General features: G+C 39.7%; 1 protein-coding gene across 1 annotated transcript in view; it reads right to left on the reverse strand.

The window, feature by feature from the left end:
• Positions 1 to 14,728, reverse strand: part of snx17 (sorting nexin 17) — a 37,326-nt gene that overhangs the window by 5,012 nt on the left and 17,586 nt on the right. Inside the window, exons 8-10 of the mRNA XM_087852513.1 lie at positions 14,348 to 14,417; positions 13,663 to 13,755; positions 13,165 to 13,368 (exon numbers count right to left, since the gene is read on the reverse strand). Coding sequence (XP_087708639.1) covers positions 13,165 to 13,368; positions 13,663 to 13,755; positions 14,348 to 14,417 — 367 coding nt within the window. The remainder of the gene's footprint in view (positions 1 to 13,164; positions 13,369 to 13,662; positions 13,756 to 14,347; positions 14,418 to 14,728) is intronic.

Below are 14,728 nucleotides of genomic sequence, written 5' to 3' on the forward strand. Positions count from 1 at the left end.
AATGTTTTAGTCTCTTAATACAGGTGGATTTCTCTCAACCAGGAGACCTGAGTACAGCAGCAAAAGGATAGATTAATAAAATTGGGACGACACACATGCCAAGCTCTGGCTCAAAATTTTACAGTTTGACCTCTCACTTTGTCCCCACCCGAAAAAGAAGCTTAAAGGACATCTTCTCCTGCAGTTATCGGCTACCATAACTGGAAATTTTCAGGCAAGTTTTTCACTGAATTGTTTTTGGCACCATGTGTCCCTGAATCTCACAAGCAAGCCCTAATTCCTGGTTGAAGACATGGAATGCTGTTATTTAAGGTGGTAAATCAAAATTTGGGAAACAAAATTAAAAACACACAACTAGAGAAATGCCTTGTTTGAGAAAAAAGTTAAAATATCCCACCCACAAACGCACATACACGCAATGAAGAAACAGCTTACACTCATGAACACGTGAAGATTTTCCAGCAAGGTTAAAGCAGCAAAACTTAATATACACCTGATGTTAAATGATAAAGTCTATCCACTACTAACAAATAAACTCTCTGGGTTGCAGGACAACAACTTGACTTCAAAATGACAGACACTGGTAAATCACAAACCAGTGATGAAATAATAAATTTAGTGGTTAAAAGAGTCGAATTGTGACATGTTTTTTTCCTGATTGAATAATACAAGAGATTACTGAATGAAATAAAATTTCTTTTTTGAATTATTAAACATGATCTTAAGAATTTTAACGTGTACCTGTGTTGTCCTGTCAACTTGGTGGGTTATGAGTTGATTATATAGTGAGAAAAAACAAAAAAAAGGGGGGGAGAAGGCTGACACAGGGCCTGGCCCCTCTCTGAATAACATAGCCAAAACAACATTATTTTCAAACAACATCATTTTCCTGTTCGTCTGTTTTTGTTTTGTTTTTGTTTTTTCTCTTTATGCTTAATTACAGGCTGCTTTGTCGGCCCGGAAAGCCGAGGCTGACCTGGACTCCTGCTCTCCCCTCTACTACCTTTGCTCTCCCTTCTACCATCTTTGATGTGACCCTGACCAAATGCTACAGCAGCTGGACTCACAACAACAGCCTGAGAATGTCAACAGTGCTGCAGGAAAGAGATCTCATGCAGCGGAGACGGAGAACGTTAAATCCAAGGCCCGTTTCACTACACGGGGGAGATTTCCAGACAGCTTCAGCTGACAGAGGTGTGACGAGACGCCTATTAAGCCCGGATGAAAAGTGAGGCCGAGCAAAAGAATGCTGACCTTAACAACTCTGCATCAAAACTGGGCAGGACAGTGATGGACCAACACGGATGATCGGGCAGCAAAAAGGGCGTGCCAGAGACACGAGGAGTAACTGAGGTCAGAAGGCACCTCAGATTGGACAAAAGCACCAGAAGAACATAAGCTGAAGGCACAGGTGTCGGGGCTCGGTCAGGAGCTGACCTCTGAGAAGAGCCGAACAGCAGAGCTGCAGAAGGCCGTGGAGCAAAGCAAGGAAAACATCAATAAACTTCAATCTGACGTGTACGGAAAAGACTCTGAGGTTTCTGCCCTCAGTGAGAGCTCAAGACATCAGAGCAGAAACTGAGCATGCCTCAGGAGGAGCTGGCTGCTAATCGAACCCATCAGTCAGGCTTAGAGTCCCAGATACAGGACTTGAAATCAGCCCGGAGCTTGCTGGAGCAGGAGGTTGTCAAACCTGACGAGAAGCTCCAACACCAGGAGCAAACCCTGAAGGACCTACAGAAGCAAAAAGGGTCAAGTTAAGGAGGAGCTGGACAAGGAGAAGATGCAGGACACTGGAGAAAAGGACTGCCTCAATTGGGGTCAGAACCAGTATGGAGAGAACTTTGGGCAGCAGCACCAATGGACCCAAACGGACTGAAAAGGAGGAGAGCAGGACCCCAGAGCGCGCTTCAGGCCATGGTTTACCCAGAACACCAGAACAGGAAAGTGATGAACACAAACACACACACAAACACACACATCTACATACACTGACTCAGAATTAAGAGAAACACACATATGAACACATATGCACTCGTTGATTGACTGAGAAATGACACACACACACGCACACAAATCGAAATGCTGATTCAATTCACTGAGAAGTGATCCACACACACATACACATACACACATACATATACATGTTTGTGCAATGAAGAGTGATACACACACGCTGATGCAATGAAGAATGCTTTACTAACAAATGCTATGCTGATATGCAAAATGTTGCACACAAACCTCCAAATACAGAATTTGTTACAACAACAAGAAGTAATTGATAGTTAATTGGTTAAATGCATTTCATGTCACCCAGAGGGCATTTGTGTAGATTTAGGGGACAGGGTCTAGAGCAGTTTGGTTATGAAAACAATGTCTGTGAGTGATGTCTGTTTATGGCTCAAGGCCTCAACTGAATTGTTTACTGTGCTTCACACAGCCTGATAAGGAGCAGTGGTACAGAGTGAAAATGATGAATTAACGGTGTGAGCCTTATTTCGGAGAGTCACATGTTTGTGATTGAGATTTAATTGAAGGAGGAACACACTAAAAAAAAATAATAATAAAAATAAAAATAATAACAATAATAAAATATAAAATAAAAAGAAGAAAAGGGGGCCAGCCCTTGGAATTACGTAAGCATCCTACATGTATTTAACACAATTGCCTCAGGCTTTAAAGATCTGTACAAAATTCAACAGGAAATCATAGCTTCCCTGTATTTCCTACATTGTTGACATGCTGGTGAGTGCTGTTGCTCCACAGTAAGAAGGTCCTGGGTGCAAGTCCACAGTCTGGTTAATTTGCAGTGGTTTCTCTCTGGGTATTCTGGTTTCCTGCCACAGTGAAAAGTCATGCAGCTGTTAGAGCTAGGTTAATTGATGATTCTAAATTATCCGTGAATGTAAGTGTAAATGGTTGTTTGTTTCTAGGTGATAGACTGGTGACCGGTTCGGGGTGCACCCTGCCTCGTAACCTATCACTTTAGAGTTATTTCCCAGCCCTCGTGCAATTAGGATAAAGATAGGAGGATGGTAGTTGTTGTAGACCCATTCAATTTTTATGGTAATCAGAATTTAGACTTTGTTGAACCGTAGGCAATATGAAGACAACATGTAGTATTTAAGGGACCAAGTAGAATTTGGATAAAAGTTATTGAATAGTGTTGAAATAAAATGACAGAATTGTGAAGGATTAAAATATTCCAGGAGCTTAACTTACTCCATCTGAACATGTCTTAATCGTGTAATATGAACTCAAAATGCACAGGTTTACTGAATATGAAAAGGTTGTGTTGATTTAACTCAGTTGTTTAAGTTTCTACCAAAGCAAAACATTTGTGTGCAACTAGGGTCCACTATTGACTGAAATAAGTCCAACACGTTTTTGTCAGTGCAAAAAGAAGTTACGGTACCTGTATGCTTACACAATATTGTCCCGGGACGGAGAAAAACTTTCTGGTGAAGTTTTGGTTGATTTTGGGTTTTGCTTAACACTAGGTTGATTTTATCAGTGAGGTTTGGATTGTTTTCTTTCTCTAAGAGAGAGAAAGATGGTTTTATGTTTGGACATGTTTCCAACGGGCCCCAGTATTTGTTATTATATGAGTATTTTATTGGTTACGTTTGTCTTTGCTTTTGTTACAGTGCACTGAAATAAGAACATCTGAGAGGAGTGATCCACCGGTGGTGATATTTTGGTATTTTGTGAGTTCCTGATTTAACAAATCAGCTCTTTAATCCAGGCCTGAGAGATTGAACTTTAAAGCGCTATAAAACATGATTACTAGAAACAGTCGCAAAGTATTTTTCTCCATAATTATAATGGGCTCTGGAGAAATTCACTTATATGGGACATTGATCACATGAGAAGTCCTGAACCTAAAAGGATTGCAGCGAGTCAATCCAGTCCAAAAAACAAGGAACTGTTTTTCCTTTAAAATGATGACGTCATCTTGCTGGTGATGGAGCCTCGAATAGGTTGCGTGTGAGACTCCATTATCAGCAATATCTGGTATGAATGTGTGTGAATGTATGCATGTGACTGGACTGTGATGGACTGACGACTAAAAGTTTAAACTGACTTGACACTGAGACAAAAACGATACCGACTTTAGGATTAGTACATGTCTACAAACAATTCACCCAGCTTGTAAAAGAAGGGTGGATGTTTTGTCTCGCTTTGTTTTGTTTTTGCAGGAGTAGGAGGACAGAGACTAGGGGGGGAGGCTGTAGCTTCACATGAGTGTGAACTGCAGACTTAACCCTTTGGTTGCTAATTTTGAGCTACGGATGTTTCCATTAAGAAAATTGTGTTTTATTAGCTGTGTTTCGATTAATGCAGCACATTATATTGTTGGGAATGTTAAATGCTAAAGTGAAGAGAAGCTTTGATTTCACTCATGACTGAACATGTTATTATTAACCATAGCGGGCCACTGTAAAAAGTCAATCAATTTTGATAGAAAAAGCAAGAAAAAACTCTATTGATACCTACACAGCAAATCCAGCATGTCCAAATTAGCACTGTCAGATTTGATTTCAACAATTTTAAAGTGTCTATATGGGTCCACACCAGAGAGTGTTAATTTGACTCTTTTTGGAGGGTTGGTACGTTAACTCTGATTTAGTGTTAAACACCAAATCTCTCTGGAGTTGATAATTTGGCACTTGGTGTTAAGAGTTTATATATTAACTCTCAAAGAGTATTTTAGTTTAACTACGTAAGAGTTATCTTCTAATTAATTCTAAAAAGCGGGAATTTTACTGTTCTGAACTTCTAGAAATTTCTTTTGGAAATAAACATTTACTAAAAAGACGCAATGGTTTTTGAAAAACATTTATTCTGAACTGTGCACCACAATTTCAAAACATTTTCTGAAAGATGTAACAGTGTACATGTTCTCACTTTCATTAGAATTTTGTTTATCAAAAGGTCTGACATAGGTGAGCTGGTAAATGCAAATAACAGCATTCTCATCACTTATTTCAATAAATACAAAATACAATATGCACGTCCTTCATTCATCACTTTGTGGAACTTCAACGCACTTCTGCTCTCCCCCATATTCCATCTTCACAAGCATATCCTATGTGGAGATTGAATAAAAATTAGTTGACACTAATTAATGGCACAAATCAATTGCAGCACAGTAAAAAAAAAAAAGAAAAGAAAAAGGAATCCTTTTTGAGCCATTACTTGTGTAAAGTATTTTCCCAAAAGACAAGGACACAGACAACAGGTAATACTGAACTAAATGTAAAACCTCAACCTTTTTCATTTTCACCTAAAACCGTGTGCACAAAACTCTGGAGGGATCTAAGTGCTAACGTAGAACTCAGTCGGGACTTGGGACATCTGCTACTGCTGTTTGCTCGTTTTTTATGGGAGATCGTTTTCAGGCTTCAAGTAGCACCATTATATCAACATTTCACATTCTAGACATTGTTTTAAGTGTATTTGACCAAGAAATTTGACTGAAAATTCACATGCAAGCTTTTTTCAAGGCTGTGGTATTTGCCCGCAAACAATACCTTTCAGCTAGCTAAAACAGAATATTATGCTATCAGCGAGCAACATGGCTAATGCCTTTCACACAGCTTTGTCTCAACTCCAAAGAGCCACAGAAGTAAAAGCTAATAACAATAATTGAAACAATCTTTGAAAACATGACTTACCAAGCATGGCAAACAACTCAAATATGTAGAGCAAAATGTTTTGAAACGCTTCACTTCAGCTTCGATCGGAGCCGTGCTGGGGGCGGAGTCTGTGAATTTACTCTATTGGTGTCATAGCCCCTGTAGGAGTTCAGAATTAAGAGGTCAAGAGTTAATGTTTCCATTGTAACACCTCCAGATTTGAAATAGAAACACTCATTTTTAACACTCGATTTTAACTACTATCATTTTACACCTCAGAGTTACATTAAAAGAATGTGACTCTACTTAGAGTAAAATTAACACTAACACCAAAACATTTAACACTTTTGAATTTGCTGTGTATAAATAACAGGGGAATGATAAACTTGTCACATTCAAAATAGAGATATGTAATGACAAACCTTGGTCAAAGTCATTTAGGTTCTCCATTGAAATAGTCAATAATTTAGAAAAGTAAGATAGAACCGACAGGGGCATGTGCTGAGATGTGGTGCTGCACAAGAACAAGAGCAAAATAAAGAAAAATTATTGTGTTTAGCTTTGATAAATTAAAATGTACCATTACACTCAGAGGATCAATATGAAATTGAATATATGCTAATTTTGTATGAAGTACATGACTGATAATTGTTCTGTCCTGAGCTTTTGTTTTTACAGCACCCACTTGACCACACCAACAGTTTCTCGCCACCAAAAGCGGGTACTTGCAAAGAATAGGGAGGAATATCATCAGAAGTGGGAAAGGTAAGCCCCGATGGGGGTGATAATGTAACACACCCAAAGAAAGATTTTAGGTCTGACCAACCGTCTCAGTCGTGGGCAAAACGATGACAGTCAATAAAATTCTAAAAGATAATTTAGTGACAAAAAATATCAAAAGATAAAAGATAAAACAGTCCAGTGTCCCATTCATGAATCAAATAAAAACACACAGTCCCAAGGCCAGAGCCAGCTATGCCACATGGCCAGTTGCACTCCACATGTTGCCTTTAACAGGGGTAGAAGTTGTCCTTGGAGACCCACCACCCTGCAAGCATATAGCCAGTGATCACTCCAACCTCTGCAACTCTGCTGCCCTTAGGCTGTGGCATATAATAGGCCCTGGCCTGCACAGAGAGACAAAATGACACCTTCAGTATAAAATTCATAGTGCAAAACCCATCCATCCCAAACATATCAGATTATCACATTACATACATGCACAGAGAGACAAAATGACACAGCAGTGTTTGTAGTGTGGGCTATAAGTAGACCAGTGTATCAGTGCAATCAAGTACACCTGCCTCTAATTAGTCCAACCCGATTCCAGCCATTGGCTCACCAAAAATGTGACACACACACCAAAAAACCACTCCCAACCCAGTGCAACTTCACACAATAATATGGAGCTGAATTAACACAGGCACACTAGTCTACCATGTTACAATAACACCATTAATTTCACGTATGGTCAAATTCTTAAAACTTGACCCCAAACATGAAAAATTCTTCAAACATTTAGAGACAGAGTGGAGTTCTAGATAAACATAATGTAGCAAACCACATAAGGATGGAGCGTTGGAATTAATAAGATGGTGAAAAAACACGCAGGAAAAATGTTGATCATGTTGATTATGTTTATTCCAGTGTGCAGAGATTGGCTAATCTGACCAGGAAATGTTATAAAATGGATTGTCGGAACAATCAGCGTTAAAGTCACCTTTGACAGTCCAGACTAAGATGGCGTTGGACATCTTCAGGGCGGAAAAGGGTTGGTGTGACCAAAGTGTGGTTTGGCTTGTTGTATGTATATTTGATAATGATATAGCTCTGGATGGACCAGTTACCAGGGCATGGAAGGAGGACAGACTCATTAAATGAGGAGAAGGAATTTTCTGGGATTGGAGATCCTCTGGGTGAGTGGTTGACTAAAAGCCTGCATAAAATAAAAGCTGTCGTTTGTTATTGATTGTCAATAGATTGATAATTGGCCACATTTACAGCTGTATTGACTTGTAGTGGACGTAGTCTACTTCATGTTTAAGTACTCTAATTAACAGATTGAAAATAGTGACATTAAAGGAAGAACATGCAGCGCCACGCTGTCAAATGCCAGTGCCGGTGGGGCTTAGTGATGAATCAGGTGAGCTTCATGGCTGAATTAAAACATAGATGCCCCTGCTGTGGTCAGTAAGGGATAAAAAGGGTGTGTTTTACTGTTATTTTAGCATCAGCATTATTGTTACATTAGAATCATATAACAAGCATTGCATTGAACATTTATTGAAGCTATTGACATATTAACATTTGTATTACAGTGATTGTTATAACCCCATGTTAATCTTCTATTTACAGGTGTCAAAAGTAGTCAACAAGTTCATGTTGAAGTGAAGTTCATATTAATACAGGTTTTGTTTGTAGACAATTGTGAAGACGCAGGCTCTGGGCGGAGCCAGGTGTTGAACAGATCTAACATGACAATTAAATTGATTTCATTCCCTAACACAGGATAACAAAATTGGAGCAACGACACTGGATAGGAGAAAGTCTGATACTTTCTAAGATATGAGCTCACTAACCTTTTCTTTTAATTTTTTAGCTTCATTGAATGGACACATGTTAGAATTAGAAATGGCTAATTTGTTTTTTATGTCTTTTATTAGAATGAGTGGTTTTAATCATTTTATATATATCTTGCAAATGTGCTTATAATGAGTTGGCACTCGGTCTTTTGAAGGTCATAAGCTTCGTTCGGCGATAGTCCGGACTGATAAAGTGTAAGAAATGCCTTGAGTGCAGCGGGCTAAATGCAAACACGCTTACACACACATACACTAAATTAGGATAAGTCCTTGGGACATTCTGAATATTCTAAACAAATTCTGAACCACCAAAAGATCAGTGGACAGCAACATTAGATTGTTAGAGCTAGGAAGAGAGGTGTTTTGGTTTTCTGTCTCTTACAGAGAAAAGAACAGACACCAGACGAGGTCACAGATATACGAGGATCCTTTGCAGCAGAGACAGACACGGTGACTGCTGAATCATCAACTGGGTTCAAGTGTCATGGCATTTTGGGCTCCAGTTAGTCACCTAAAAAGGATGGATCAAATAAACACAGCAATAACCACGAAGGGGTTGACGGAAATCCAGGAACACCACACCAACGACGTTCGAGAAGCTGTTGGTCATAAGGAGAACACCTTTCTGTTCCTTTTCCTGGGGAACACAGCTGTGATCCCAGAATACACAGATCATTGTTTGAAATCGGGGCAGAATAATCCCCTGATCTGTGCAACGACTGAAGGGTTGTCTAACCCCTGAGGTTGAAGGAAACAAGAGCAGAGGATCACCCGACTGGAAGACACTGGTGCCTACAGCAATAAAATAAAGGTTAAAAGCTCCTCGGACAGAGGTTCTAGTCCGAGTACGTTTGGAGGGTATAAGGTAGCACCGAAATAAAGCTGTGGGAGAACTGGGGAGTGATGGGAGTATCATCTGTACCTACTGTTGTTGTTGTAATAAAAGTTTTCTTGCATCTGAACTGCGTAAACACAGAGGTCATCTCACATATGGTTCACCCAACAGGGGGACAAAAGGCCTCAGGAGTAAGGAGAAATGAACCCGGCAACACTGGATTGCAGGGTGTAAGTGAGCTCTTTATGTCTAAAGAGCTCATCAGGGGGAATTGTGGGATTATGATATTATTTTATGCCATGTTAGACCCCTAATTAAAGATTGTGAATTATTATGTAGTTTCAGTTTGCATTATGCTCCTGAACTAGAAGAAGGTGATAATTATTACATTTGGTAAACTGATTTGCATTACATTAGACTGTTGATTTATTGTGAATGAATGATATTGTTTTATGATGCATTATACTGCTGAGTTATAAGAAATACTGTTCACAGAAAGTCATCGTCTCATTTGTCTGATTAGAAGAGAACAGAGCATACTGCCCCATTTCATCAGGAGCAGATAAACAGGGAGCCAAGGTCGTAGCTTAGGCGCTGTGTGAGAAAGAATGTTTAGGCTCTGATGATTAGGTGGGGGCCACTAGAGGCTATAAGAGTTTGATCAATGCTCCACCATTTTGAGATCTGATGCTGTCTGTTGTATGGTGTCCATCTCCCACGCGTGTGTTCATTAAATCATCGTTTGACTTGACCCGGCCGGACCAGTGTGGTTATTTTGGGTTTTCCTCTTGTATCCATTCCCAATATTTGAATCCGTAACAGCAGCTAAATCTCATTTTCTACCCTGCATGTCTTCTCCTTAAGCTGATATTCTTGAACTCCTGGATCACAAATGACAGGCAGGCTAAAAGATAACATGAAAGAAATATTTGTGATGGGTGTGTTACGCTCCCTAGAAATAAGCCCTCATTCCTCGTTTAAGTAGTGCCTGCCCTTCACTGCTTCACAAACCATTTCCTCTCTGGGTCAGAATGTAGCTGTAGTGGAAATGCAAGACAAACAACAGTCTGACACAGATGCACAAGCACATGCTAAGTGTTTATTGTGGGTTCTTCCGAATGTAATTTGGCTACGACGGATGGGGGGTCTTGCAGAGCTACAACAAATGAGATGTTTAGAATATTTGGCTGCTAAGGAAAGGACTCATTAAATGACTCTGACCTCTGAGAATGAGCTCAGGAATTAATCACCCTGCCTGGCAGGGTGGGGGCTCAGTCTGTAATACACAAGCTAGGATGCATTGCAATTTTAGATGTGATGCCACGTGTCCACATCATTAACTTTTAGAGAATTGTAAAAGCTTCTTTGATACACATAATGACTGTAATGCTCAAACACAAACGCAGCACAAAAGTGAACTTTTTTGCCCATCTCCATTCAAATGACATATTTAAATGTTCCATCTTTCAAATGGCAGCAGAAATTGTGCCGGTAGAGCCTCAAGTAATGCTTTTCTCAGTAGTAAAATAGACTGTTCTGCTACGATTGGTTGCAAACACAAAAAATGCACATTTCAGCTGTTTCATGCACAATACTGGTTAATGAGATGCTTTACATTCCCAAAACAAGCCGTTTTTCTAGATGGCTTAAGAGCTGAAGTTTCAAATAAGGTAAAAAAAAAAAAATCCAATTAATGAGTTAAATTTAGCCCATTTGAAATTGTAACTTTTTAAAAGGGGATCAAATGTTTTTGAAAAATGCACAGAAATAATAAAACCTGTATAGCTGAAACTTAATATCGTTTACTATTTGTGATGCAGCAAAGAAAAGATGGTATAAGACCATTAATTTAATCTGTGCACAAAAATAGCCGAGCGCTGATGCAATCACAAACATGAGGCTTTCCAACATTCCCGGTCTTTGTTATCTTACCTCCACTGTCTGCAAATATCTACCAAAACTACAACTAACATGTTTAGAAGTTTAAATCTATCCATCATGTGGATGAATATCATGATAATTGGTACTTTTAATGATTTCCTTTAACTGTTCTTTTTCCATGGTGGAATGATTATGCAGGATACAGCTTTAATAACCTCTCTAATCCACAGAGGGTTAAAAGTTTAGATATAGGCTTAAATATACATGCACTCACTTAAATCTTTCAATATGTGGTGCTGAAGGTCCTACAATGTCCTACAATGAAGGTCCTTTAATGAGTTAAAACTGAATGTACACTGTCACAGACTGAGAAAGTGCTGACCAAGAAGAACCTCCTGCTCCAAAATCGATACCTAAACTGGAATCTGTAGCTGCCCACACAAACAAAATGTTTTTGTTTTTTTGCCGAGACAGACGCCCAGTTGAGAGTGACTCAGTCTTCCATGTGTAACATTTGAGGAAATGACAACAAGAGATGGTTTTTGTTCCTTCCCCCCGCCATCAATGCAACAGATAACACTCATTAAATGCTAGGCATTGGACCAGCAATATGTTTGCCTGATCAATCAATTCCAGTCATATGCTCGAGGGACTCTGGCACCATCTCATGCTGATCAATTGATTTAAGGTCACAGTTGAAACAGAACCTTCATGGATTAACTCGTAAATCTTTGGTGTGTGATGTAGCACCATTACACTTTCATTAGACTCACCGCCCAAAAAAAACCCCACTTTCAATGTGTTTAATTCAGTGTTACTGGAGCTGTTAGTACTGTCTGATAGCTTTTTTTGAGGTTTTTCTGCACTTCAGCACACTTCAGAATAAGATAATGGATAAAATGCATTAAATTTCCAAGTACAAAGAACTGTGTGTGAGATACAGCACTTTAAAAGACCAAGTAACCAAGAAGCAAAAACACTTAGCTAGTAAATGATTTCAACATCACAACATTTACAAGGAACTCACAGATGGCTCAGATGATGCAGAGTTGACATTTAGACTGATTTTGAGTTTTCTGTTAATATAAAAGGCAAAGAAGAGGCTGTACAAGTGGTATGCTTTAACAAAGTTCTACAGACTAATGATAAAAATAGTTTCATTCACTGACTGAAAGAGGAAGCATGGAGGAGGAACAGCTCATGACCTGAAGTATTCCACCTTAATACCATAGCAGCCAGTGGACATGACACACTGCTATTACTTTATTACTTACTGAAGGAAGTGGCAGCATTAATTCAAAGGCATGAAAAACAAGCAGAAAGACCAGGCTGAGACAGCAATAAGTGGTTGCTTTTAGTCTTTTTACCCTCAGACATGAGGGTAAAACGACTAAAAGCAAAAACTGGCTTGAAATTATGCAAAAAAACCCTACTGAGATAAAACTGAAGCGTGCATGTACTATCTGGTGTTTTACTTTGAATTCAGAGGATTAAAGTGCAGTTCAAATACTGTTTTAGGTGTTAATCGATACAAAAGATCAATTCAGCACTATCCTTGTGTGGGGTGTGTGTTTGGGTAACTGGACTGATGACGATGGATGGTGTGGAGGTAAGCATTTTTAGCTAGCTGTTAATGCTAAAAAACTAACTAATTGTTTCTGGTGCAATGCCAATAGCTCACTTTAGAAACAGGAGGGCCTTCATCTTGATAAAATAAAGGTACACTTAAACTCTCATGGGCGTCAAAGGAGCTTGCAAAGAAAAGCGTCTGGACTTCTTTAAGTTACTTGAAGACGTTTCACCTCTCATCCGAGAGGCTTCTTCAGTTCTAAGGTCAAATGGTGGAGAGTCCCAGATATAAACCTAGTGGGAGTGTCCCCCCCACAGAGGGACAAAAGGACCCCCTGATGATCCTCTAATCGCCTGAGCCAAGGTGTGGAACTGGGTGTGGGTCCCAATCAGCCAGAGTTTCGGGTGAGTTCATTGTGAAACCTGGCCCCACCTTATCATGCGAATATCATTGCGACACTCCCACTAGGTTTATATCTGGGACTCTCCACCATTTGACCTTAGAACTGAAGAAGCCTCTCGGATGAGAGGTGAAACGTCTTCAAGTAACTTAAAGAAGTCCAGACGCTTTTCTTTGCAAGCTCCTTTGACTACGATGACCTGGATGACTGAGAACCTTCACAGACTTAAACTCTCATGCATTCACGCTTCCACTTACAGAAGATGTGATTCGCCAGCACCTCATGCGAGTAACTTTGAAGCTCCCCTCTTTCATCTGTTCATTAGGCAGCTTGACATGGAAGTTGAGCTCATTGTTTCCGGCGCTGACGATGACTTGGCAGCCCTTCTCGGGGAAGTCAGTGACACAAGGGTCAAACTTAATATAGCCATAATATTTGAGGGTTTGGCCAAGATGGATGAACTGAGGAAAAAAAGAAAAAAAAACAACCAAACAATTTTTAGACGTCATTTTTTAAGGCTTACCTAATCCCTGACAGAAAATTCTGAAATTCTCTCCTGGGATGTGTTTAAAAATTCATATTATGGGGCAAACTAGGTTAATTGCACAACATGGAATTCACTGGAAGGAGTATTCTCCGTGGTCTACAGATTTGTCCTAGCACAAGGGCATTTCTGAGCATCAGCTGGATTTGAGTGACAACTGGCAAAGAAAATTCAAATGGCAGAAACGTCAAAAAGAGGCACCCTTGCTTACTTCTTTCTTAGAGCCTTTCTCCTGCAACGATTTGAGCTGCCTGTGCTGGTCTTTGTTGACGAGTATCCAGCCTCGCTCAATGTCAGATACTGTCTGGTGAAGCAACAAACAGGAAGTTTATTTTTCTACACAGACAAATACAATAATTCAGGTCAATGAGTTTCCTTTGCTAGTTGAAACGACACTAAAAACGCCATGTTAACAGTGCAGCTCAACAAAATATGCACAAAAGCACGAGCTCGTTGGCACTATACTGCTTCGCAGAGGCAACGCTCAGAGGTTACAGATTCTTATCAAACTTGCCGCCCCGAAAATGCTTAATAAAGCCAGACAATTGTTATTACTGCAGAGGGAAGTTACTATAATAGGAAGGACATCTCTTCTGAAAGAGGGACGCAGAGAGGATTCAAGGTGTTGCAATGTTAAAACAAGCTGACACCAATATTTCGATAATGGATGTTCCCAGGGGATGCACAAAAGCATTTGGCAACCAAAAGATGAAGCAGCTGCTGATTCAGTTGTCTTGGTGAGAGGCTGGCACCAAGCAAGCTCAATAAAATACAACAGATGCAATCTGGAAACAAATACAATCAAGTCTAATTTAAATTTTCTGCTTGGGTGCACATCTCAGCGGGAGTTTAATTTAAAACAGTGTCTGGTTTACCTAAGTGATGAAGCCTCTTACCTGGGCATAAAGCAAATTCAGGCCAACTCTGTTTTCCATTACATCACTATCATATGCCATGTCCCAGTAGCTGAAGAGACAAAAAATAAATAAGACAGTGTCAAATAAAGCAGAATTAACACAGCCTGATTGTCAACTTTGAGTGATTTGAAGAGAGCTAAGGGGGGTACTGCAGTCACGTGAAAAGCTTTGGCAGCAATAACCTGAAGTAATCATTTTCTGTATGACTCTGGCATCAATGTGAAGGAATTTTGGCCAACTCTTCCTAACAACACTGCTTCAGTTCAATAGTTTATTCACCGCTATTAGCCTCCTGCAACAGCAATCCAATAAGCTTCAGTTCTGGACTCTGACTGGGCCATTGCAACATCTTGATTTTGT

Source organism: Neolamprologus brichardi, chromosome 15 (genome assembly GCF_056152115.1).
Source record: "Neolamprologus brichardi isolate AB-2024 chromosome 15, ASM5615211v1, whole genome shotgun sequence".
In the NCBI taxonomy this organism is placed as follows: Eukaryota; Metazoa; Chordata; class Actinopteri; order Cichliformes; family Cichlidae; genus Neolamprologus; species Neolamprologus brichardi.